General features: G+C 40.0%; 1 protein-coding gene across 2 annotated transcripts in view; it reads right to left on the bottom strand.

Moving 5' to 3' along the window:
* The window catches only part of unc5ca (unc-5 netrin receptor Ca), a 250,217-nt gene that overhangs the window by 134,288 nt on the left and 88,427 nt on the right, over window positions 1-27,502 (bottom strand). For both annotated transcript variants that reach the window (XM_042487541.1, XM_042487542.1), the window contains exon 2: window positions 5,750-5,986. In XM_042487541.1, the coding sequence (XP_042343475.1) occupies window positions 5,750-5,986 (237 nt within the window). The remainder of the gene's footprint in view (window positions 1-5,749; window positions 5,987-27,502) is intronic.

Here is a 27,502-nt window from a genome sequence, read left to right as displayed (position 1 = left end):
GATACTACTTGGTATTTGAAAACTGGGTAAGTGGCATTTTCCTTTAATTTAACCATCTCTTTAAATCCTTGCTATGAAATATTAACTCATTACTCTATTTTGTTTTTCTCTCCTTTTCTACCTCATGACTAGAAAAATGAATCTTCATTATTCTATTTTTGACAAGAACAACCTAATAAATGTAATTTGGTGCAAGGCATGATAGCAACACTTTTAGGCTTTTTTAAATTTATGCTCTAACTTTTGTTTGTTCACTTATACTTTTGTTTTATTTTATCTTTATCCCCATGAACACTGTGTTTCAGCATGTGCACTGAATTTCCATTTCCTGTATAAAAGGATGAGAAAGAGAGAGTTTGGTTGAGCCAGAAAGAGAAAGAAAGCAGCACAGCAGGATTCATATCATCTTTCTCCTCATTGTGACTCCCTGATATCTGTTGGCCTTTCCAGCCCTCTCGAAGGCACCCTCCATCAGCATCCCTCCATCATCCCCTGCTTTCTCAAGCTCAGGTTTTATCTACCTCTGCTCTCTCCAATTTCAGTCAGTGGAAATTAGAGTAGAGCACAAAACAGCATGCCGTGGAGAGAAAGGAAGAGAAAAGAGAGAGGAGAGGACGGGGCAGAGAGAGGGTGAGAGTGAGCAAGAAGAAAGAGATAATAAAAGCAGTATGGGGGCCATAGCTTCTAGCTGTGTCTGTGAAACAGCGGGAAACAAAGAGGAGAAAACAGCTTACGGAGTTTAGGTTTTCACACAGATAAACAGATAAACAGTGCACACACAAACACACACTGCATTCAGCGGACCTACAGCGGCTTTTTATGTGATTCACAACAACTATGTTGCATAATACATATCTAGTATTCATAATCTCTTTATAATCTTGTCTTTTTCTTCAAAGGTGACCTAAATGCTTTCTAAGAGCAAAAAGGCATGGTGGAGGTCTCATTATAGAAGGATATCAATGTTTGATTTCTTTGTTTGTTTCCTGCACTGCATGGCTATTAGCTGAGCTTGGAGAAAAATGCAAAATAAACAAAACAGTACAGTTGTGGCAAACTTTATACATTAAAAACTATATTTAAAAAATAATAAAAAAAAATGCATTCAAGTATTAAAAATGCAAAGAGCCATTTACCTAGAAAATGCTCCAGTTCCAGACATCCCTAAACCTCAGCAGCTCTTGATATTACATAACATCCCCAGTTTATCAATTTATTAATTTTATTTCTATATGTATAGGCCTATCCATATGGATTATGGTGCGCTAAAGAGATTAAGTGTCCTGGAGCAGCACAAAGAGGCATGAAGCCAATCAATTTTTTATTAAAGTGACATGATGGCTTTGTGAAATATTAATTATGCATGCATTTAAGCATATCTACAGCAGTTACAAAATTTAAAACCAAATCTGTGTTTTAGCCTGGCCTAAAGGGTTATTTAGACACACAGGGACACTTAAAAATCTCTTAAATTAAACAATAAAATTTAAGTTTTGCAAAAAATGTGATATCCTTGGTTAATGTGGTTGCAAGACATCCATTTAAATTTATGTCAAGAGAAAAACTGGACTCTGTGTGCTAAATACACAGATGTTCTGACTGCGTGACGCTGATGCCTCAAAGACCTTATGGTGTCCATCATACAATATGAGAAGCTAAATCCATGGGTTGTTAATTGAACAGAATTCCCTCTCAATAACACGCCGTCTGGAATCCAACGGCGAGCAAATGAACAGCTGATGGGAGACTAATAAATGGCTTGCAGCTGCATGTTATGTCACTAATAAACATTAAGAGATGGGAGAAAGACTACAGATGCTTGTTTAAGATATGTCATCGCTTACATTTTACTGATGGAAACCCCTAAAGGGTGTGAAAGTGTTCATTTCATCTTTCCCACTTTCGTGTAGTCAATGCTAGTGTCAACAATGCAGGACCGATGTGCAGGTGTTTGTGTGTCTTCTAGGTCATTTGTCTCTGAAAGTACAAACAGTAATTTTTATTTTTTGGTCTGTAAGTCTGTCTAAAATGCAAACCCCCCTTAGGGCACATACATTTTTTAGGAGATAAAGAACAAGGATAGGAGATGAGTCAGAAGACAAAAAAAAAGAAAAAAAATTTAAAATGACTTGAGAGAGAGACACAGGAGAAGAAAAATGAAAAGTGCTAAAGAAAAAAACAAACAAGGAAGAGCGATGATTAAATATTAAGAAAGTTGTAGGACTGGGAGAACGCAGAGAAAGAGATTAAAAAGGAATACAACTGTTGAGAAGGAACATCGTTAAAAGAAACAGTTTATACAGGGTAGAAGACAATGAACAAGGGTTAGAAGTGCGGTACACTCATAGACTATAAGAAATAATGGACATAGCCAGCCTTGAGTTCAGCATTTTGGCTGTTGCAATTTTGGAATTTGAAAAAAAGAAGAGCCAGCTGGTTCTAGAAAATCACTGCTTTGTCTGTGATGTTGGCTTCAGACATCAATGCAAAGAGACCCTTTTTTTGGTGGCATGATAAGCACCGGGTGCATCAGTTTTAAAGAAAGTGGGTTAAAAACTAACTCTTTAAATTCTGCCCATGGTCAGTAAACGCTGACGATGCAATTAGGCTCATTTCTTGGTATGATACATACCAGATGGTGGCAGTTTGTAATACCATAATTACCATAATAATAAAGAGCAAAGTCCTTACAGGGCAGAGAGGTGGTGTTTGGGTCCAACAAACTTTCACCCAGTAGCCTGCTGCTCTTCCAGTGTCAATGTTAAGCCTAACCATGATGTTTATTTCTAAAACTAATCATGTGCTTTAATTTGCCAAAACCTATGGCAATATAAGGTGCTTTAATGATGTAGTGTATTTTGAAAAAGACAGTACACACGTGACAAACAGAAACTGTACATTTCCTGGAAAAACAGAAGTGTATTTTGAAAAGAAACACATATAACAAGCCCGAACTGACACACTTCCCTGAAACGTCCAAACCAGATGTTTCATATTTATACGCAAGGATCTACTGACAAAGTGTCGGTATTTGATGAGTTGGGATGGGAACGTTTTTGGAAGTTACCATGTTTGAACGAGAGGGTGGAGCTCACAGATTGTAATGACGGTTTGCAGTCAGTCTGTCAATTAAGCGGCCATACTCTCAAATATGCATAACTTTAAGCCTAAAAAAATGAGTGAGTTATATAAAAATTCACCACCTGTACAGTTGTCGTTAATATTGAAATAAGTATACAGACCAAAAGCAGAGCCAGCCTCGAGTGGCCATTAGAAGAACTGCAGTTTTTAGCACTTTCACATTGGCTTCATTTTCCTACCCCAGAGGTTGCTGTTTGGGTATGCTACACTCTGATATGAAACCCTCCCTCCAAAAGAGACAATAGCATTATTCCATTTCTTGCCACAGTGTGCATCTATCATCATTTCTATATCTGTACCTGTTGTTTCAACTCTCTCATGTTTACTTCTTGCAAGTTTTGTTGCATTTATTCTCCTCTTCCTTGTCTATTCATGTGTGACAGCTGATTCAGAGGGAACATCAAACTGCACTGCTCAGTTTGCTTCTGTCTCTGTCTTGGGTTTAGCACTGTAGCAGACCCACTCAGCAACCAGGACACCAAAGAACACACACACCTACGCATATACACACAGCACAATGTTTGGCTCCAGGGTCTGCTTTGTAATACAAGGGGAAATCTTTGGTGGGCAAGTCGATGTGTCAACTTGGGTTGAGACAGAATCAAAAGTTGTGCTTCCTCACAACTGCAGTGCAATATACACACTGACAAATATCAAAGAGTGAGCGCATAAAATATGTACTATGTATTTTGCTCACCTGCTTCAAGACATAAAAAACACACAGCGATTCAACCACCACCAGGCTGATTTGTGCTTCCGTTGACCCCACTGTGTATTTCATTCAGGAGGCACAATATATCAGGAGTTTTCAAACTGTTTTCAGCCTGTGTTTAATCACCCGCTCTGGGGACTCAGGCTCATTAACAAGCAGGTGGAGACCCATAAGCTCAGCTCATGTCAACCTTAAGTCTAAGAAACTAGGTTGTGTACGTCTTTGTCGCCCTGCCAAAGCAACAGCATGATTCATCATTACCTAGCCAGCAGAATAATACCATGTGCTGTCAAGTGACAAGCGTGGAACTTTGGCTGCAGTCCAGTACATCACTGTGGATCCTATTAAACTGTCCTGTGAACATCACAGTACAGCACTGGTGGTGGGGCAGCTGTGTACACACGTCTGACATGCGACCCAGCTTTCAGCACAAATAACTAAACATCTGAATAATAGGTTTAACCTGTTTGCTCACGGTGCACCAGTGAGGCAACCTGGGAAAAATGTTGGCCACATTTTCTGGATGTGTGACAATTTTATATCACACAGAGCGAAATCTCATCATTGTCAGATACATAAAAAATACTCAGGCTAAGAGGTCAACTTATAAATAAAAAGAAAATAAAAGGACTAGATTTTAGTGTATGCTTGTGCACCTTGGACTACATTCATATTACAGGGATTATTGCTCAGTTCTGATCATTTCCCCAGATCTGATCTTTTTGCCTGGACTGTTCACATTCATATTTGAAGTAACCCATATCTGACATGAAAAGCCTCACATGCAGCCGATAACATCATGAATATAACAACAAAAAAAGGTTGCATTTGTAAAACTGGCATCTGGGGAAAAAAAAGAATGACAACGCTATGAAAGCTTTATCTATGGAATGACTGCTATAGTAAGAAGATGCAATGACGTCATTCTACTTAATGATTAGCAATGTGCTCCTGTTTGGGAGACTGTGTAGTGTGTTTTCAGAGAAACAGCCCTTTAAAGCAATAGCTTTTTGTTTTTACGGGATACTGTGCTGTCATGCAATTGTCAAGCTCTATTAGCAGCTATTGCTATTATTGGAGAGAGATGTGCTTGTGAACAGTAAGGAGTCACAAGCGGTGGAGCTGCAATGTGGAGGGTTTCACGAACGCTTCTTCCATAACTTAAGCATGTCCAGGGCTACAATCTTCTATCTGTGTCCACTGTCAAAACATGTAGGCAAGCTGTGCCCATCAGAAAGCAGCTGGCAGATGGGCTCTATTGGATGGTGACGGGCAGCCTACAGCAGCAGCAGTATAGTTATGGCAGCCTCCTGTAGTTTCAAAGGACTGCTCAGACATGTATGGTGAGTAATTTGTGTCTGCACAGATAAGTATGATATGGAAAAATCATAGATGTTTGGGGAAAAAAAACATATATGAGTTCCAATATGATCGTTCTCACAACGCTTGCATGGCAAGTGATCAGCTACGTACCTGATTTTTGACCACAAATGAAAGTTACACAGATCTAATAGGAGAAAATGAGATTTTTGTCTACGCAAATCTCTGGAAAAAAAAGAGATTTTATGTCACATGAGACCAAAAAATTTGGATTTGGGTCACATTTTCTTGTAATGTAATTTTAGTTTTAGATATATTAAAAAAAACCTTGCAACTTGTCCCCACACAAGGACTTGCAATATGTCACACACTTTTTTGTGTCTTTTAAGTCAAAATGTTCCCTATTAAAAGAAAAAGAGAAAATAACAGTCTCTGTACTGAATGTGTTCTGCATGGCAGTTTCCATTTAATGTCTTTTCTGATCCGTCCTCTCTCTATTGCTTTATTGCTCTCTCTGTATAGATCTGTATACATATTTGGATGTACATGACTGTGCATGTGTCAGACTTCACTCACCTGAGTTTTCGTCCACTCTTTCCTCCACAGTGTGGTCTTTCTGATGGACCCACTCGCTGTTGCACTTGAAGTAAATCTGCGTGGCAGGCGTTGCTTTGCAGTACAGATTGACAGGTTTATTCTTGACAATGTAGCCTTCCTCGGGTTCAAACAGGAAGTGAGGTAAGGGCTCTGGAGGGTCGGAGGGGAAGGTTTCCGGGAGTTCGCTCAGACTCAGGAAATCATCATCATCTCTCACTGTGGGAGGAGGAAAAGAGGAAGGTTACATTTATGACATTCACTGATTATCAGTATTTTCACAAGTCCAGCTCAATTACAACACATTTGAAGGACAGAAGTTCAGGAAGGAAATGCAGCATTCTTTCAAATCGTTCATTATTGTTCTGTGATTCACACCAGTGAACAGCATTGTCCCCTGAACTGAGTGTGTACAAGACAATGTCGTCCTCATCTGATCGCTAATAATTGCCGTGTCTTAAGCTGGTGACCTGAACAGAGTACAATTTTCTTTCACTGAGCCATAAAATGCTAATTTAAACAGCACCTGATTGTTGTGTCCATTTGTGGAAACCTTCAGGCTATCAGAGTCATTTATTAAAAACAAAAAACAAAAAAAAAAACTAGATTCCGATTTTTGCTGCTGCAAAGATAAACTCTGTGCAAACCTACACAGAAAAGGGTGATATGGGTACCTGCAGGTCACACAGAAGCCAACACACATACACACACACACACACACACACACACACACATCCCAAACCTCAACAATACCTTGTAAGGACAATCAAGGCTTGCTGAGTCACTAATGCTAAAACAGTTGACTAAAAAGAATTTGTAGCATCTACTCTTGCCTCATGATTCCCAGAAAACCATTCCTTTTTAGTGAAGGAGTTCATATTTTAGCAGAGGAGGGTTAAATAACAGTTGACAGTGCAACTGAGCTAATAAGCTAATAGCTTCCTCAATTTTGAACCCTTCGGCTCTCTGTTCCCTTAAAGATCAGCACTGCCAGGATGGGTTGCTATTTATTAAAAGTGCTAATTTAGGGGTGAAAGTTGAACATGACACAGATATGTTTTTTTTTTTATTTTATTTTAGGAGTGGACCACTAATTACTGCAATTCAAGATTATGTTACAGCATTGCCTACTTCTTGGTAATTTGGTCGACTGTATGCAACATAGTGGCAATGTCAAAAATTTAAATTTTGCAGCTCAACAACACTAAACAATGTTTCTTAAAACTTTTGAGGCAGTAAATAGACAATGCAGTAACAGAATCTTGATTCACATTCGAACATTGCTGCCTAGTTTGACTGAAGCTAAGAGTGAAGTTGATTCTTGCAAATGCTATGAGAAGCAGTCGGAAAAGGAGGAGGGACATGATTTTTTTCTACAGATTATCTGTCTTAAGTATGTTTTTCACAATATAGTTACAGTTTTAGCAAATATTCACAGTTATTTACATAAAAATTACATACTGTAACTTTAAAAGTTAACTAAGGAAAGAAGTCTGAAACAGACAGAGCGATCATTCAACCAACCCTAAGGGCACCACAAACTTCAGGTCGCCTCCTCCTCCATCCTGCTCTCTCTCCTCCGCTGTCCTTTCAGTCTGTCCAAATCTGACGCCCACCCATGGCCTCATTCAAGGGGACACCAAGAATATTTTGTCACCAGGTTGCCGAGGTCGCCAAAACACAGAGGATTACAAGAGCAGGTGGGAGGGACAGGAAGAGCCTGTTCTATTTTTCCCTCAGTTAAACACACATGCATACAAACACAATGCACATGCACTGTATTAACAATTCACTCACACACACACACACACACACACACACACACACACACACACACACGCACAAACGCACAGATGCGCATTTTCTTCTAACTTGTAATTTCCCTCCACTCTATCATCATGCAGTTTTATTAAGACCCTCTAGACCTTTCTCTGTCTCTCCGTGTATGTGCTTCTGTTAGTGATTACCTCACCTGGAAAGCTGTGACTCATGGGAAAATCTTAACACACAGAACATTTTTGACACAGCTTCAAGGTTTTTCATCCCTAATGTGTCATGGCTACAGTCACACATAAACACTCAAACTGCAAAAACAAACACACAGTGTACAAAAAAACAACACATAGCTGCATGCACGCAAACACACATACGCACACATTCCTCTACCCTTGCTGTGTGTGTAGTCCTTATCTTGGAGAATAGCAGAGTGCTGTGGGCTACGAGCTAAAAGCAGCTTAGGTAAAACAACAAGACACAAATAGGGGAAAAATGAGTAGGCAGCGTCCTCACTTTGATGTCACGAAGCTGACATTTTCTCTCTTAGTTCTGTAATTGGTTCTCTGAGAGTATGAAAATTGGTAGACATTTTCACAGCATAATTTCATTATCTGTGGGAAATTTTCTCCCACTCTTGGTTATTTATCCAGTGTCACATTCACCCATTTCTCCGTCAGTCTCTGCCTCACTCGCTGCACTGCCATCCTCTTTCTCTGTTGCCATTTCTTGTTACTCCACATTTCTCCACCACTTTGCTTTACACCCTCCCACCATCCCTTCTCTCTCTTCACTTTGCCCCCAACACCCATTCTCACCCTCATCTGTCATTCAGAAAGCTGGGGAAGGGGTGGAAAGGGGTTCATTGCTCTGAAGCGACAGCTATAAAATATTGATTGGCACAAGAAACATGATAGCCAGAGAAAAGGGTGGGTGGGGTGGAGGAAAGGGGAGAGATGAAGTGAAATAATTTTCCCCATGAAAAAAAGCTTTGTCTCAGAAATGGCAACTCTTTTCTTCCTCCTTGGCTCTATCCTCGCCTCTCTGTCTCTTTCCCCACTTGTTTTCTCCTTCATCCTTCTTCTGAAACCTTTTCCCTTCCTCTTGCTTTTCTCTTTTTAGCCCCACTGCTCTCCTCTGATCTTCTGACAGAGTGAATTACTGATCCTAACAGCCCACCTCATAAACGTCTTGCCTGAATGCTGTCATCAGTAATGGATGGCTGTAGCAGAACAATGTCCAGGCTCGATTTACGCCATGTAGTAAATATGCACCAGGGGCAAAAAAAACATATTTATTCCCTCGCTCAAGCCTGTAGGCCTGCCCACTTCAGTACGAACTACAAACGCAACCAATAAATGTCCGTAAATCTGCTAAGAATGATGTCATCAGAAATGGCCAATCATGTTCAAGTGTCACTGTCAGTGTGAGCTAATCTATCATATGGATAGAGAGATTGATTGATAAATGACAGAGGGAGAGGGGGAGAGAGGTAGAGTGAGGGTGGAAGAATATAATGAAATTGGATTCCATCATTAACATCAGTGGACGGAGGAGGCCACTCATAGGCGTCGGTGTGGTTATGGATTGTAGAAACATGTTACTGTTGCCAGAATGTCTCTACTAAGATTTGTGACAATTTCAGTGTTTTCGTTTCGACTCCTAATAGTGATACCGGTGGGGTCTCTGAAGTGTTGTCTGGTTTGTGTGTTTTCAGTACTACCTTGGCAACGTTCAGTCTGCAGGCAAATCAAATTTGTTTCTCAAGTCAGCTCTTTCAGACACACTTCCTTCACAGTTTTGATCACTGCCCTGGATGTGATCAGATTGGATTTGCATGTCCAAACATCACCGATCTCTATCTGCACAGGTGATAAGGACTTAAACATCAGTATAGTATTGTCATGTACCTGTATTTACAGCTTTAATACAATACCATGACGGACATTCAGAATTTATGTGTGTTGATAAATCAATATTTCTGACAACACTATGTCAGCAACTATGTAGCTATGCTGATGACACAGTTTTCAACAACAGCGGCCCATCATTTCACCCTCGAAAAAATGACTATATTGAGTTGAGGTGTACAACTCCACAGTTGCATCAGACAAACTCAGAAACAAATGAGACTGGTTAACACTGCCATATGCTTACGACACACTGGATTTGATGTCTTTGGTGATGCAAACGATACTTTAAAATCCAATTTGAGCATCCACATTGTCCGGGCTGTGAAACACCTCCAAATGTGGTCTGGGTCCAATTGTCAAAAATCGCATTGCATATGTTTTTCTGCTGATTTAGTGGCATCTAGTGTTGAGGCTGCAGAAATGAAAGTCCTCCCATGTGCCAAGCGTGTAGAGGAACTATGGTGGCTGCTGTAAAAATGGGATGGCCCTAACTAGGACCAGTGTTTGATTTTTCCATTCAGTGCTACTCTAGAACGACATGGCCTACTCTGTGGATCTGTTCCATTTGAACACATAAACGGTTCATTCTTTCAAGTGATTATAAACCAATGAGAATAAAGTTATAAATATTATATCACATTTCTGCCAAAAGATGCCCCTAAACCCTACACACTGGATCTTTAATAACAAAGCTGATCTTTAACACTGTAACATCTTTTGGGACAACAACAATTTTCAAGACTCTGAGCCTGAGAAATTTAGAGGTATGCAACCGTATTTGTGTCCTAAAGCAAGCCAAATGCAGCCATATAGGGTCAAAATGCCTCATGGGTGAGAGTGTGGTTTCATATGTCTGTGAGAGTGTGTGTGTGTTTGGGATTTGTGTTCTTGGTAAGTGGTCTACGATGGGTATCAGTGCAGTAGCCGTGGAAATCATGAGATCATACTTCTTAACCTCTTATCAGCTGGTTAGAATCAGCAGCAGCTGTGAAAACATATACGCAAACAGAGAAACTGGCACTCACTCACTCATACACACACACACACACACACACCGTAAATAGACAAGCACTTTTAAAACAAGTGCCCCTTCACCCATAATCCTCTCCCGCAACCTCTATCAACACAGACACACACACACACACACACACACACACACACACACACACATAACAAAGCTGGAGTGATCCCTATCTATCTCAGACACTTGTGCTGCCAAAAGACACAAGTCACACATATAGATGCATAAAAATAATACACACACACACAAACATAAAAGTGAAAAACATATTGTGTGCATGAGAACAAAAAGAAAAAAAACCCACATATTTCCCCTTTTCTTGCTATCTTTCTTCTCAGAGTCTCTCTTTTCCATCTCACAAACACACACTGTTTCATGAACACACAAAATACAAATACCCATTCTTGGCACTCGTATTACCCAGAGTCCCTGCCCACAGACTGTCTGCCCACAGATATCCCCCAAACACACACACATTTACTCGTTATTATAAACACATTTACTGAATAGACCTATTAGAACCTTGAAAAGGTGTATGGAGTTTAATGCCACTAAGGGAGAGGTGGAAAAAGTGAGTGAGTGAGGGATGATGGGACAGCAGGGAGCTAGTGTATCATTGCTCTGGAATTAGATATATGATGCTGCCCATTTCCCAAACACACACAGACACTCACACAGGGATACACATACACACAAATAAGCAGGCACAGAGAAAATATGCAAACGCACCCATGCAGGCAAACCCACAAGAGCATGTCTTCATCAAAGCATGCACTTTAGCATGACACACAAACATGCAACATACATACAAGCACATCACACACACAGTGAAAGAAATGGAATAATTTGATCAACTATTCACCCACAAAACTCAAGGAATACTTCTCGCTCTCTCGCTTCCTCTCCAGCCCTTGCTGATATCATTGCTTTAAGATAATAACAAATGGATTTTAAAATTCTTTTTTTTAAAACAACTCCATTGGGGATTCAGTGCTCAAGTGTTTAGTCTTCTACTATTCAATTATTCATGCTCTGAAACAATAGCTTTACATGTGGGTAAGGTTTTGCTTACCCAGTTTTGCCTCAAGATATACCTGTGAGTTAGACCAACTCTATTTATAAAAGCATTTAGATTATGATTGTAGGCAGTAACTGTGAAACTGTACCTTGAGGAATATCTTTGTTGAAAAGAACAGTTATTGAGATGAGCCTTTTCAATCTATCTGAATAAGTTTTTTTTCCAGGCCTTTATTGGTAATTCTTTCAGCAGTGCACCATTGTAGTTTTGAAAAGCCTGTTTTACTTGAGGATTTTGTTTTTTTTTTCTTTTTTGAGGGCACAAAATCAAATCACTCAGTGGAACAACTTTATTTCACAGTCTGTTACATCAAGCAAATCAAGGACTGTTTACATCACCAAGCAGAAAAAAACTAGTATTACTGCCACACCCTTGTATGACTCTGTACCACCAAGTTGCACTTAAGTTTACATCTGTCTGTCAAAAAAAACATGGATGATTTACACTCATCAATTCAGTATCTGACCATATGTCTACCCTGCTGTTCCTGAGTTATAATGTTGAATAATAGTTGAAAAAAAAGCGTTATTGCAGAACATAATGATGTCACAGTTGACCTTTGACCTTCCTATTAGGCTCTTGTTTAAAGTTTGTCATAATGAGTGTATGGATTTTTGAATTCTTGAGCCAAAGGCATGTTTTTTTTTTTTGTGACCTTTGAACACCAGATTCTGATCAGTTCATTTTTGACTCCTAGTGGACGTTTGTGCCAAATTTGAGGAAACTCCCTCAAGGTCATCTTAAGATATTACATTCAGGAGAATGAAAGGGACGTAAGGTCACAGTAACCATGACCTTCAAAATCTAATCAGTTCATAATAGGGTTGGGTAATTTGGCTTTAAAATAATATCACAATATTTTTCCTTTAGTTCTTGTAATTAAGTACTTTTCACCCTCCCTTCTTTTTTTCTTTCCTTCATTACTTAGTGTTTTTTCTCTCTGCCTTATCCGAAGTGTTTTCAGATGATGAGTGGTTCAGATCAGGGTGATGAAGCAAGTAGAAGCAAAGTTATGCTGGTTGACAAAGGACAAGATAAAGTATACCCTGCCAGTATGCAGGTGTGTGGGGGAGAGTGCATTTCTCAGAGTCAAATCTGTTTTTAAAGAAGACATCAAGGGTGGGTTAAGTCAGATGAACTACTTGACATAGCATGACAGGGAATTATACACCACGACTGGAGTATCATATCCCTTTTGAAACAAGACACCCTGCGACCACACATCGTCTGCCTCCATTGGAAACTTAATCAGGCTCTTATCCTCAATCGGCACTTTGATAAAAGCCACATTATTCAAGACACGAGTAGACATGCAAATTGAGCGAACTTAATCACTCCATTAACTTTGTCCAAAGGGATCACTGAATTAACATATATTCCAGTATTAACTCCAGAAAAACAAAAGTATACACTAAAAAAGATAGTCCCACACTAAATCATAGTTTTATGAACATTATTACAGCCCATACTTGTTGGGAGGCATTCATTCAACTCTAAGGAAAACTTTGGACTTAAATTTGTGGTGATGTTGTTTTTAAGTGCATTATATTACACTGTTGCTAATATTTGACTGTAGATTTGTTGGGTTTTTAAATTGAATCCAAAAAAAGAAAAAAAAAACTTCTGTGTTACATGGGAGAGGAGTTCCTCAAAGACTGGGTGGCTGTCCATGATGACAGAAATAACCCTGGGAAGAGATAATATAGCATGCACAGCACACTCCTTGTCATAGCCAATTATACATCCAGCAGGCTTTCAGGGCTATACGATTCCTAATAGCAGAGCGCATTTTAAAGCTAGAGTATCTCAATGTGGGAGCAGACTGTGACAGCTGGTTGGCGTCCTCAGACTTTCATTGTGTGTGACATGTAAGGCCCTGGCTAAAGCCGGGAACTAGATTTATGACCCCGCCTGCCGAGGGGTGACTCAGTCAGGCCACAGCTGGCCTCAGTTAAGAAAGAAGCAAAAAGAGGCACTATTTGTAGAATGAGAAAAGAAGAAATCTGGAGCATCGTGGTGGCCTAGTGGTCAAGACTAACACCATATACTGTAATCAAGTCAACGCAGTATGAAGAATTCCTCATAGAACTGACACCTTGGTGAGTGTAAGGCTTACATATAAGGAATAAGGAAAATGGTAAAAAAATAAATAAATAAATCCAGAAAAAGAAAGAGCAAGAGGTGGGAACTTAACACATTTGTGAAAGAGTAATGTATTGTACTCCTTCCTTAAGTCCTGAAGTCAGATTTTTATTTGATTCCCTTTCTCTCAATAGTGCATAAACCAATACATAATGCTGTGAATAACTTGTTCATATTCTTGATTTTGCATGTGGTAGATGCATTGCTGCTTGTCAAAACATATTCAGACACTGACATTGTGACATTTTGCTGTAAGGCCCAATTCATTCAGAGTCGGAATAATTACATTACAGCCACACACACATTCCACTCCAGCCGCTTACAGTAAATGAATACAAAACCCTTCTAGATACATGTACACATTCACACACGCACACATGCACACACAAACAGAGAGAGAAAGAGAGAGAGAGAGAGAGAGAGAGAGAGAGAGAGAGAGAGAGAGAGGTGGTGTCTATGACATGCATATTTTATTAATTCCCAAATTAAAATTCTGTAAGCTGCATTGCCTCCAGTTATCAGGTCAGTGCCAAAGTGCGAATTAGTGTGTGTTGTGTGTGGAAGGAGGGCTGTCAATGTGCATGCATTTTTAAACAGAAACACTGTACAGTAAGTCCATGCAATGGTATACGATTATGCATTTGTATGTGCATTTATGCAAATATGTGGTGTGCATCTTATTGCCTCCAAAGATGAATACAAAATGTGTTTCAAACATCTGAACATGTGTGAATTAACAGTGTTTAATGCTCTAATGCAGCCTTCTGGAGGCTATAGAGAGGTCAGTATGAATCTATAATAGCTTCAGTCAATAGGTACAATCTCTGATCAATTACCACTTGTGTATTCATGTGTGTGTTTGCACATGTGCCTGCATGCATGTGTATATACATGAGGAGTTACTGTTCCAATTGCCTCTTTAAATCAGTACAAGTCCATTTTATGGTTTAAACGCTGGTCTAATACCATGCTTCAATTTGAAACATCTAAGAGCCTAACTTCTAGCACGTTTTACTTTGGTTTTCATGTGAGCTAGCAGCATGGGACTAGGGCTGGACAGTCAATCGGTCAGCCCGCCACTTTGGTCCAGGCTGAAATATTTCAACAACTTTACTGGATGGATTACCATGAAATCTTTGCAGACATTTATGGTCCCCAGGGGATGAAGCCCTCTGACTTTGATGATCCCCTGACTTTTCCTAAACAACTTTTTTCAGCAGCCTTTGCTACAAACTCAAATTAAGCTTTATAATTTTTTGCTGGAAATTTCAGACACACAAAAACATCACTAAGGTTAGCAGTTTCTGCAACTCTCCAATAAGCTAAAAACAAACAGAGGAGGTTTTGCTTAAAAGCTGGTTTTGCTAATTTGAAAGATTTGAATCTCTTTGTATTGTGAGGTCACAAAGCTCCAGATGAAACAAGAGCTAGTAAAAATAAAAGAGGTGAGTGACTAAAAAGATATATCAAGAAGAAACCAAAAAGATGCCATTTCTTTTCTGCACTTGATGAAGGCGTAAACAGTCTCTCAGACACTGCTCTCCTCAGAGTCAGACTGAAACCAGCACATTCACAGTTGGACACACATATATGCAATTGGGCACAGTCACATTTTAAGGACATGCACAGCACAGGAGCAGCTGATGAGTGGGTGTTTGCAGGTAGGCAGTGTGAAAGCACTCAGTTGTTATTTTTCATGGCTGTCTCTGCCAAACGTCACATACACACACTTCCCAGGACTATCTGTGTATCTATGGCTGTCCTGAGTGACGACTGCTGCATCTATTGTTAGATCTTGCATTGTTGTACAGATTCACTCTCTTCCTCTATCAGTCTTTCCTCTTCCGCTCTCTCTTTTCTCTTTGTCTTACTTTCTCTCCCCTTAAGCATGTTACCTTGCTTCAAGCATCTGCTGCATGTGATCTTTTAGGCTATTTATCAGCTTATTTTCAAATGCAGAGAGAGACAGAAGCCTCTTTAACACTTTAACACATGCATTGCAAACCTGAAATTATCTAGACATATCCCAGAGTCCCAGAGAGAGCAGTGTTGTGAGAACGTAAATGTCTGCATCAGCTGAACCAGACATTAAAATTCCAGCTCCCTTGTACAAAGTCTGTGCAATGCCTGAATGAGCCCATGTATGAATAGAACCGGTAATTGTTAAGAATTCACAGCAAGCGACTAGGCATGTTGATGACGTTTTAAAGAAGAAGGGTCATTTACGCAAAGATGGCAACAGAAATGTTCAACTGGAAAAAGGACAAGATTCAGTGACTTCTGTTTGTCAAGGACCAGACACACCAAACTGACAACAATGAATTAGCAGCATGCTGACTAATGTGTCACCTAATGTCACCTGTTTGTCAGTCAGAAAGCTGCACATGAATACTGCACAAAAACTAAAACCGATGGGCCAACCAGCAAGTACGTTCTACGCCTACATCAGAGGAAATCAGAGGAAATAACTCACCATGCCAGCAGACGGCAGTAAACTGTGTTTGACATTCAAAAAGGAAAATCAGATGACCGTCTTGACGCTGTTTTGCCAGTTAGCACATTAACAACACAATACAATGATAAAAGAACAAACCGTATTTACCGTGCACCAGTGAGCAACAGCACAAACCATCAGGAGCCAAGGAGCTCTTTCAACTAAAGAGCTCAATAGCTCAAGAAAAGCAATCCTACCCCGTATACAAAGTTTGTTGTGAGCTGAACTGCCATACAGACTGATTTTATTCACCGATGGGCTCCACCATCTCCAATGCCGATTCAACATGATGAATAAGTGGAAAAAAAGGGCAGACAAGGGCCAAAGGTGTGGGGCACACTGCAGCGATTAGAGCGACACCCACTGACGGCCCAACATTGACCGATGGCTGTCATCGACTTCGTGCCAGAGCAGAAATTGTCAGACAAGTTGAAGAAAGAGCAAGAGACTTGGCTGTTTATGACCAAATTAAGGAATTGGATACCTCACCACAGTGTAATCCGCATCATGTCCTGTCTCCAGCAGGCTCTATCGAGACAAAGACTATCTCCTGTTAAGTGCTACACGTGTAAAAGGGAAACTCCAGACAAAATGGCAAGAGAGACAGGTATACAGTGTACTACTCTATATGAAGAACTGGGAGGCAGGTACACCTCGTTTATCCTGAAATGGCTCTTAAGCCAGCGCTTATCTCTGGTTTCTGTGGCACGAGTTAGCTTAGGTGTACTGATACACCTCGCTGGACAGCATAGGATGGTCCCAAGCAGGAGTTAATATCAGATTCCTCTCTTTCAAGGTTGAGCACCAAGCGATGAGGCTTTGGTTACAGTTTTTGGTGTGTGTCTTACATATGACTTAGTACAAGGGGGGAACCTTAAATGTCACACTATCAGCCACTGCGATCACAGTGAGGCCAGATGAGAACCAATCTGTTTCAGTACTCTGCTTTGCTGCAGGTTTTAATTCCACCTCTTCCTTCTGAACTAGGTCACTGGTGTGAGAACCAGTAATGGCAGGCCTTTTAGGGCAAGTCTTTTCACTTGACCTCCATTCAGTCACGCAAGGCAGAAAATACAGAGCTCAACTGAAGAAATTTGTCATATTAAACATTTCTACAACTATCCCAAACAAATTCACAACATTATGCGTTTCTTTTGGCAAACATAAAGGATTGCAGTTTACAAATCATCACAACTGTAATTCCCCAAACTGTTTGATCACAGAGTCTGTCTGAAACTGAATAATGCAGTAATATTGCAGTAAAACCATAATAAGAAAGCAACGCATTGAGGCACGAGGAAAACAGATAAGAAAGGGAGGAGAAAACCACATGGACATTTGGAGAAAAATTACTGTAGTCATTTCACAATCATGAAGACCTGTTATCAGCTCTGTAATGCAACAGTCTCCCTTTGTATTACAAGCATAAACGTATGCATACCCCACATATCCACATGCAGATGGAATATCTCATTCATATGCATAGTCTTATGTAAGCTTGTGGGGGTACAAACTTGTGCGAGTTGCTGTGTAATGTTATCTTCCAGATGGATTTTGTCTCCCCTACCCCAGGCCTGAGGGAAAAGCACGGCTTCGCTTTCATTCATGTTCTACTATCACAGCTCAGCATCGCTATTAATACAAGCAGTCAGCGCAGGGCAGTGCATTAGAATATCAAAACATTGGACTGGGAAGGACTTCTATTTTCAGTGAGATAGGATAATGTTTTTCTGGGTGGCTGACAACTGATACTATGGCTGGCTGGTTGTGCGTACGTCTGTGCTCTGTGATCCACATCTCACTATCCACCTGGCTCTCTCTGTGTTCACCGTGTGTGTCTGCGTATTTTCCACCTGTCACTATCTCTCTGCAGGTCTATCTTTTCTTTATGATTACTTTTTTTACCTGTATCTGACCAAAAATGTCTCCATGCTTCCTTTCATCTTGGTTTATGGTGTCTTTTCTGATTCCTTTAGAAAACCTGTAAATATTCACGTTTTTCTGCATACCTTTCTCCTCTTCTTTTCTGTTCTTTGCTGCCTATTTTCACTCTTCTTTTGCTTCGGAGGAATGACATAGATTCAGCCATCCTACTCTCTTCGGTCACTTCCCCAGGGGCACATTTCATATTGACCCCTACACACCAAACCACTCATGTGCAAGACTAGGTCTCCTCTTCTTCATGGCTCTTATTTTTTTCTTCTGTTCTTTCCATGTTTCCTTCTTTTCTTTCCTATCACCTATCTTCTCATCCTTGTTGCTTCCTATTGCTCCTCCTGTTTCCTTCCAAAGGGAATTAAATGCTTTGCTGAGCCCAGTTTATTAGATTATCTATTTGGTGAGGAAAAATTGTTCCAACACACACACACACACACACACACACACACACACACACACACACGCACGCACGCACGCACGCACACACACACACACACACACACACACACACAATAAGAAATAATAAAGATGGCCTCAGCTCAAATGATAAAGAACAGCTTACAGGCTTATTTAATTTGAAGATTTTCCCATATTTTGGCTATTTTATTCAGAGCTGAAGATAAAATTGGATCAGACATTTCACTGCTCATGCCTCTCTCCATCTGGAGGCTCACTCTCTCTCTCTCTCGCCTTCTTATCCCTCCTCTCTACCGTTTCTCCTTAACACCCTCACGCTTTCCGACCGCACGACTCTGTTTCTTTTCCTCCCCTCGCCAAACTCTACTTCTCCCCTGCCATCTTCCTCTCCTCTTTCTCAGTCCTCTCCCTGCATCCGTCCCCCCTTTCTCTCACTCTCTGGCACCTTTCCACACTTCCCACTCTCATCTTCTATCCCCATTTCTTGCCTTCCCATCTTCACTCCTTCTGCAACACTTTGCCTGCCTGCTTTGCTCTCTGGCATCTTTTCACTCGCTACTCCCCCTTCCTCCAACCTCCTTCCTCTCTCCTCCCTTCTTTACCTCTTCATCTCAAACTCTTCTCTTTTTTTCACCATCTCACTTGCTCTCTTCATCCTTCCCTCCCTCCTTAGGCCACTATAAATAGAGCCTCAAGGGGGTTTCATAATGGACTTCTGCCTCTGACCTTATTACAGACACATTACTGACCATACTTCTCCCTCTTGCCTTCTCTCCCTCATGCATACTCACATACAGTACACAATTGATACTCCGCTCTCTCCTTTATCTCAATAATGTGTGTGCCCTCTTTACTCAAATGATGGCACAGGATGGTAAATCTATCTTTTCATAATGCCCCCATTCTGTGTTTTTGTATTTGTTCTATTCTTCAGCACATCTTCTCCCTTTGCCATTTATTTCCACAATTTTTTTGTTCTGTGGATCTATTATTTTGTCGCAATTAATTTTCTCCTAATCTTAACAAGATTTAACAACATTTGGGATATGTTGTTGTATTATTTGTCTTCTCAAGGGATTTTTGTTTTGCATCATGACCAAAAAAGAGAAAAAAAAAAATAATTTGTTCTTGCGCTAACATAAAAACACATCATTAGTGTTGCATTCTTCCTTGAAACCACTGGCTTTGGTTGCAAGCTAATGAGCTAGCTCCCAGCTAGAGTTACCTATTGGGTTTAATGATAAATGCCAGCAGCTTCAGCTTGCCATTTTGGAATCTCGAGTGCCAACTTGGGGAATTTTGGTCTTCTGTGGTGTGAGCCAGATGAGGAGGAAAATACTGAAGTCCAAAATGTCAAGTTACTCCTTTGACACCATCTCTGTTGTTTTGGCCCTCTTTCTGCCTGATCCTCCGCTGCCAGAGTCCTAATTAACTTTTATCTTGGGTCTGCTACTCGCAAAAGAACTCCTCTCTAAAATGAGCCGTGCCCGAGCGTGTGGGAACTAGAGCAGTGGTTACTGAGCAGGGGCGCAACAATCTCAAGAGTGAGGCTGTGTGTATGAAAGGAGAGAGAGGAAGAAAGAGAGGGCGAGAGACAACAGGAGAGAAATGGTTCTATTTTATTTTCAGACTTATTTTGGTCAAATCCGAAGCCTTTATAAATTACACAATGGGCTTTGAATGGGTTTCATCTGCCTCTGGGGCGAAAACATTCGCAGCCCATAAGAGACTGAATCACTGATAAATTCAAGTGACAAAAAAATCAAAGTGGGTCTAAATGAAACCTGTCATCGGGGTTTCAGAGAGGATGTCTCAGCCTGAGCTCAAAGTGACCTGAAGGTATGGACATAATTGACATAATTAGGTTGAGTTCAGAGCTAAAGCATAAATATTACTGTGACACATTAAATGTCACCATTAAGTATGATTTTCAGTTATTAAATCGTGCAATTACACATTGATTTACACTGATTACACTGGAATTCTCCTTGCCTCATTTCATCTTACACAAATACAGATCTGTGCAGAAGAAGAAGCCAGCAGGTTACGACCTGCCTTTGAATGTGTTCTGGATGGTTCATCACAGAGAATGTAGAGGGTTTGTTGGGGCAACCCACATTTGATGGTTTGGCAGAGTGATGAAGATTTGAAGAACTTAAGTAAAGACACAAAACTACTACAAAGTGTTGAAGTAAACACAACTGTTTTAGTTTTTGCCCAAAAACATTTTGTTACCCAAACTAGAGCCAGAATATATTGGCTTAAATGAGCCTCGCACCACTGTCACCACTTTAATGAATAAACAACAGACATTGTTTGGGGGTCAAGCGGGGCCTCTGAACAACGTCAATCACACTCCGGCTGCACTCACACTGCCCCCAGGGGAGCGGAGCGTCATTACAACAGAAATAATCAAGTTCAGGATTTTATTAATCGATATTGAATTGGCAAAAAACATATTGCAATGCACTGATGAATCGATTTTTTACCCAGAACTTATTCATTTACAGTCCACAACATTAACGATCATTGAATCTTTGTGCAATCATGTTAGCTAGCAAAATCGCTAGATTGATGTTATCCATAACACCAAAGTTAACTCATTAGCTAACATTTACCAACTATTGAAATACTGACCAATTAGTTGTGTTATTCGGAGTGTGCAGATATTCTTGTGAGCCCACAAGTGATCATTTTATAATATTTCGAGCAAGTGACTCTGACATACCGTTCACCTCAGAAACCACCTAGCCATGCTACAACTGCTGCTGATGAGAGAAGATCTGAAAATTATCTCAAGTGCAACTTATTTTTGTACAACATATGCAGTAGGGGGTCCCATCTTCGTCTCACTGTGAAGTAAGGGGTTGCTTGGCCTGAAAAACATTGAAAAAACATTATGCCAGGGGTAGCCTATGTAACCAGGGGGTTACATACTGGTACTGTACACACTGATACTTCATACATGATTCAACACATGGGCTGTGTTGACTGTATATTTGCTATTCATAGCAAGCACTTGCATGAACATTAAAAATGCATTTCTAACACATAGTTAAGTCTAAGATGGTATAAACATTAACCTCAACATGCCCTCTCCATGTTCTCGGAGCTATAAACAGTACTCGTGAGAATAAACATGTAGTTCTCTGCTCAACAGCGGGGGAATGTGTCCAGCAAGTGGAAGTGTCCCAGTAGTTCACTCACATATTTAGATTAAACAAAGTCTCCAATACATGGGCTGCCCCAGAGAAATAAATAGACTCATGTTGGTGCGGGTAAACATGCATGCCATAGGAGTGCTCTGTTGTGTCGTTGGTTTGTTGACTGGTGGCTGATCGCTAACCATTTGTGGCCCAGATGCAACCCATTGATGCTGGTTGAGCGCTCAAACAATGGTAAAACTCGAAGGCACGGGTATACAGTTCAAAGCTGTGAGACACTTCACAAGCTGAAATGGTAGCCGGCAGTGAGACTACAACATGTTTTTAAAGGAGCAAGGGGAATAATGAGTAACTTCTGCTGGTAAAGTCTTTCCACCTTGAAGAGATATCTTGACTTCTATTCTGAAATATATTTCCCTTTTTATCTTTCCTAAGCACTTGGGGCAGCAAAGTGGTGTCATGAGTGGGGGGGGGGGGGGGAGGGTACCATCCTTTAAAAATAAGAGTTGAAGCCCCGTGGCTCCATGTTTTCATGCTCCTCAGACAGACAATGAATTCCAGCTCATGCAGGGCTGTTCTGCACCTGATGCTTTCTGTGATTTCCTTTTGGACCTTGACAGATCAAAAGATTATATTTTGGTGGCAAAAAAAAGTTTAACTCAATTATTTTGGAGAAAACAAAAAAATCATGAAATTTTTAAGAAAAAGAAAGTCCATCAAAGTACTAAGGTAGGTTGCAAATGAGGGTATACAGTTGTGACGTAGTTGTCACAGGGCTCTAAAACCTGTAAACTAATGAGCCGATGGTAGCAGGAATCTTTTCAGTGACAGATTTAAACAACATGGAGATCTGGGCAAGACTTCAAGGTATGGCACATGGTATCACCCGTGGTAAAGAAGAAATAATGTGTCATTTAACTGAGAAGCTCAGAATCAGTGTAGTTTAAGTGCTGAATGAGAGAGGCATTCACCGTTAGGGTTGGGTACTGGACTCTGTAGTTTTAAGGGTACTGAGCAAGTTATGTTGGTGCTACTGAGTACCAATTCAATCTATATCAAATAGTGCCAAATGTCAGTACCTGAGAGTGCATCTGAGTGATAACATTGGGTTTAGACAAGAGACGAAGAGCTGCAAAGTGCCTTGAAGCCTAAATGCTAACCACAGAGCCCCGAGGCCAGCAAAGAAGCTCAGTGGAGCTGGAAAGCCAATACTAGAGCTGTCGTGCCAATCTGCCTCAATAATTACAGTGTCTGGTTTGTTTTCTTTATCATTTAAGTTGTAACCTAGTGTCACTGTTAAAGGAATAGACACACTTAATACAGACACAGACATAATCAGAAAGACAGACAGACAGAGACAGAGATTAGCATTATGTGTTATTAGAAAAGAGCAGAAGAGCATAACTGCATTACATCATCCCTGCAGCTTGTTATTACAGAGAAAAGTAAAGAAAAGGTAGTGTAGGGTAATGGCACCCAATCCCAAGTACTAGTGCTGGTACCATTTCAAATGTGAACAGTACCACAACCTACTCACCATACACAGAAAAAAGGTCACAAATTAAAGGCATTGAAAGAGCACTACAACCTGAAGCAATCACAATACAGGCTTAACAAGTTAACTGTGTTCATTATGGTGATATACTAGTATACAGCACAATGAGGAATTCAAGTACAACACTAGTTCTGAATATGCCACGTATACCACCCATCCATTTCCAGCAAGTGAGGTAACTGATGCGCATTGTTCCTGAATTGTGACGCAGGTTGTATCTGAATTGTCATGATCAGGGATTTACCCATGTTGGCTGGCTTGGTTTAAACTGACTAAAAAAGAGTTGAACACAAGTCACGCAGGTCTGCTTTGACCCTGGTCACTGGTCTGAAAGAGGTATATAAGTTATACTGCCTCAAAGCAAAAGCTTCCCCACACCGTAAGCGCCAGCATAGCAGTAACCACAGTGAAATCAAAGGTCCTGGTTTCAGGTGGTGTAAAGGCTAAGGTAAGGATATTAGTTCATCACTGAACATTAGAAAAACCACTGTGGTGGAAACATGGCTAGAGGTTGTGCATTCAATCTTAGCTGATTCAATTTGAGATTCATTTCCATGATTCATTTCCATTTCAGGCTATTCTGAAACACAATTTAATTCCATTTAACGCAGAGTCACTGTGCGGTTAATTATGTATTTACAAATCTCATATTAGCTGGTCAGAAAATAGATTCCAGCAAGCAAAGTATCAAGTTCAGACTGAGTTCATATATGGAAAGGAGTTAACTGTATGCATCATTAACTTTTACATGACTAGTTTGGGAAGCAGATTCTTAACAGGCCGGTCATAGTGCTGAGGGACGCTGTGCATTGGTAACACATGGTCATACATAAACAAGGAGGTCAAGAGTTTAACTGTGGAAACAGTGGAGTGGATTTTCTACATGGCTGATGGTATCTTGTTTTATATGTAAAGATATGACAATAACCCTCAACAAACTATTATGTAAAATGATTGGATATGAGTTGTGCTGTTTTCCTTTGTACGTTTCTGAATATGCTGCTTTTATTACACGTTAAGCGGCCACATGTGAACAACAAGATCAAGTTCAAATATAGAACTGCTAAGTGCTCTGCTTGTTGCTTCCATGCATCCTGCACCTTAACATACCCATATATATATCTATATATATATAAATAGAAGCCTATCAGAAAGTATAGAGATGCCAGGAAATGGCCACAGGGCTGAGTGAGCTAAGAGGTTAGAAGTTCAAATCCTCAAGTGAACAAGCAACTGAGTCACTCTGTTTATATGTGGATTGTTGAAGAAAGAAAAAAGACGTATGGATATGTTGATAGGCTGGAAGCTGAAGTTGCCCTGGGGCTACCGGTGCTGCATGACTGGGTCTTTTCAGTGAGGCCCCACACAGAGAGGTGCAGTGAACGGGGGAAATAACAAGCGGTTAGTTAGTTAACTGGGGTCACAAGGTCAAAGGTGACGAGAGTTTTAATTGTGTGTGCGTATATCTGTGTGTACTTGTGTGTGTGTGTGTGTGTAGGTGAGCTATGTTGAATCTGCATGTGTGTGTGCGTGTGTGTGTGTGAGTGAGCCATAAAGAAGATGTGCTGTATGATGAAAGAGCCCTTGTGCAGGTGGACGCTGAGGTCACAAGTTGAAATGCTGTGGGGAGCTAACAGAGAAAAATCACTGCATGACTGAATCTGTTTGCAGTCGGTTGCCCTGTCAGAGAGCTGATGAATGGGTTTTAAGTGATTCAGGCTTGTAAGCTCAGAGGTAATGGACTACAGCTGAGTGAGCCAATACTATTGTTTTACAGAGAGCTGGCATGTGGAAATTATATGCCTGTAAATGGTGTACATTCTGACCAACATTAATAAATCTATCAAACATCATATGTGTTGAAATATTTTGACTCTAAGTTTTTTTTACTGATGGTCTAAGCAGAATAAGTAGCAGCAGGAAGAAATATTATGATGTAAAATAATGGGTGGGTTTGAAAGTGTTACTGAAACTTTTGAAATGTGACAGGTTAGTAGATTTGTCTTTGTGTAGGACTCAAAGTTCTGATAATCAAAGTTCAGCTGTAATTGTGTTACAGGCACTCTCAAGTGTAAATAGAAAACAAAAGCATGGCCCTTCATTCAGTCTTCAGTTTTCAGGGTATATCTATTACTTATTTATTATTTTAGCTAATTTAATTTACTATTTTTACTATTGTATTATTTACTATTTATTTACTTATATATATATATATATATATATATAATGGTGAAAAATATTGGTCAGTATGTCCCAAAGCCTAGATGGCATCCTTAAATGTCTTGTTTTGTCAAAAACTGAAAAATAATCATAGAGGAGTCGAAGTTATTCAGTAGGTGGCATTAATTCTCCTGCTTGGTGTCAAAAAAATAGGGTGAAAAGTGGGTACATAATCAAAAGAGCACCAGTCAGACCTCAAATGGTGGAAAACAATGTGGCAAAACATGATGGAAATATGGCATCTCTGTGTGTCATGTATTAATCTGAGGAACGATATAGTCTTCTCATAACTCCACACAGATGTGATGTTTTTGTTTGGTGTCACTTTTAGTCACTTCAGCGAAGTGGAAGCTTAAGTGGATGTTTAAGTTGCGTGCTTCATGTAATAATTACTGTGCCGAGTGTGTTCTCACTGCAGTTTGTCACATTTAGCTTTTATGAAAATACTGATCAACCTCAGTGTGATTTTTTGGGTGATATTTGGATTTTTTTCTTATTTTCTGCATTTCCCCCAGCTGTTTTCATGCCCAAATTGAAAATGTGCATTAAGTACATGTACAAAATGTAAATGTACATTTTGTAACATCTAATGCCAAAGACTATAGATAAGTTTATCCTTCCCCAACTTTTAAACTGTAGCTTTATCATGAACTTATGAGAACATAACTTCCATTGTATTAGAATTTCACATTTAGAGGTTAAAGTTAATGGAATTGAAGTGGATTAAATATGATCTATTATGTGTACAGGGTGGCATTTTGTGTAATGAAAACACAAAGTAAAATAGACCCACTCAGAAGCATTATGCAAACCATTTTGCATCAACGCTGTAATTGGAGTTAGATTACTTTGAACAGCAAGAGAACAAAGACTCGTTCTTGTTATATCAGGTGTCTCACAGGGCCACGGTGTGCTTGTCAGAGTGCAGTGATATGGTGACATATTTTCTCAGCCACAGTCTGGGGTCATTTTAACAAGACGATATTTAAAACCCTCCCTCCCCTGCCTTACTCTTTCTCTCATTCTCTCGCTCTGTCTCTCCCTCACATAACTCATATACACTAAACATGAATACGGGGAAAATCAAAGGCCTTTATACTGTTTTCTCTTACTCACAAAGCATATTTCACAGGCAACATCATGTCTGCATATTATCAGTTTCTACTATACATATCCAGTGGAGGCGTATGTGTCTTGTCTTAATGTTGGCAGAGCAAGGAGAAAAGAAGAAAGAGTAGGAGAATGAAAACAGTGGAATGAAAGGTGGCAGACAGAGCCGGCAAAAGAGAACAAAAGAACATGTAGCTAAGGAAAAAAAAGTGTGAGACTATATGTGATCTTGCATCCTTGGAGATGCTCTTTTGCTTTTTTTCTCTGTGGCTTTTCCTCTATGGCCATTGATCTCTAAACTCGCTTGGACAATCAGGCATGCTGTACGACCACTTTTCTCTCCACACTCAATTGACTAGAGAACACAGGCTAAAAGCTAAGGGAGCAACACCATGATATTGGTTATATTGTAAAATGATGTCGTTGACTGTAGCTAATCTGCCTTTTAGGCCTGAAAACATAACACCTTTAAATTCAATGCAAATGTTGGAACAAACAAAAAAAATCTTTCGAAAACAAGTTAACAACCACTTTAAAGTGACAGAGGGTGCCGACATTAATGCTGTAAGCACTAGAGGAAACGTGATACAGTGATACAGAAGGAAAGACTAAAAACCTTGACAAAAACATGCTTTTATCAGTAGGGTAATTATCTACAGAAGATCTGTGTCATAGATATGCATCTCTTCTGTACTACAAAATTATGGAAGATGATCAAGGGTGAAAAACAATATAAGATAGATGTGTGAAACATTAGTTAGTCACTGTATGATGACACTTTCATACATCTGAGCTGTAAGTAAAACAACAACATAAACCCCCTCATGATCTAAAATAAACCCAGAGTTTATTCTTGACATTAAAAAGTAGTCTTACAAAAGCAAATCTTAACTCAGGGTCAACTTACTAC

Source organism: Plectropomus leopardus, chromosome 6 (assembly GCF_008729295.1).
Source record: "Plectropomus leopardus isolate mb chromosome 6, YSFRI_Pleo_2.0, whole genome shotgun sequence".
In the NCBI taxonomy this organism is placed as follows: domain Eukaryota; kingdom Metazoa; phylum Chordata; class Actinopteri; order Perciformes; family Serranidae; genus Plectropomus; species Plectropomus leopardus.
The sequence above is the reverse complement of the archived record's forward strand: the minus strand, read 5'-3'. Positions and strand labels throughout refer to the sequence as shown.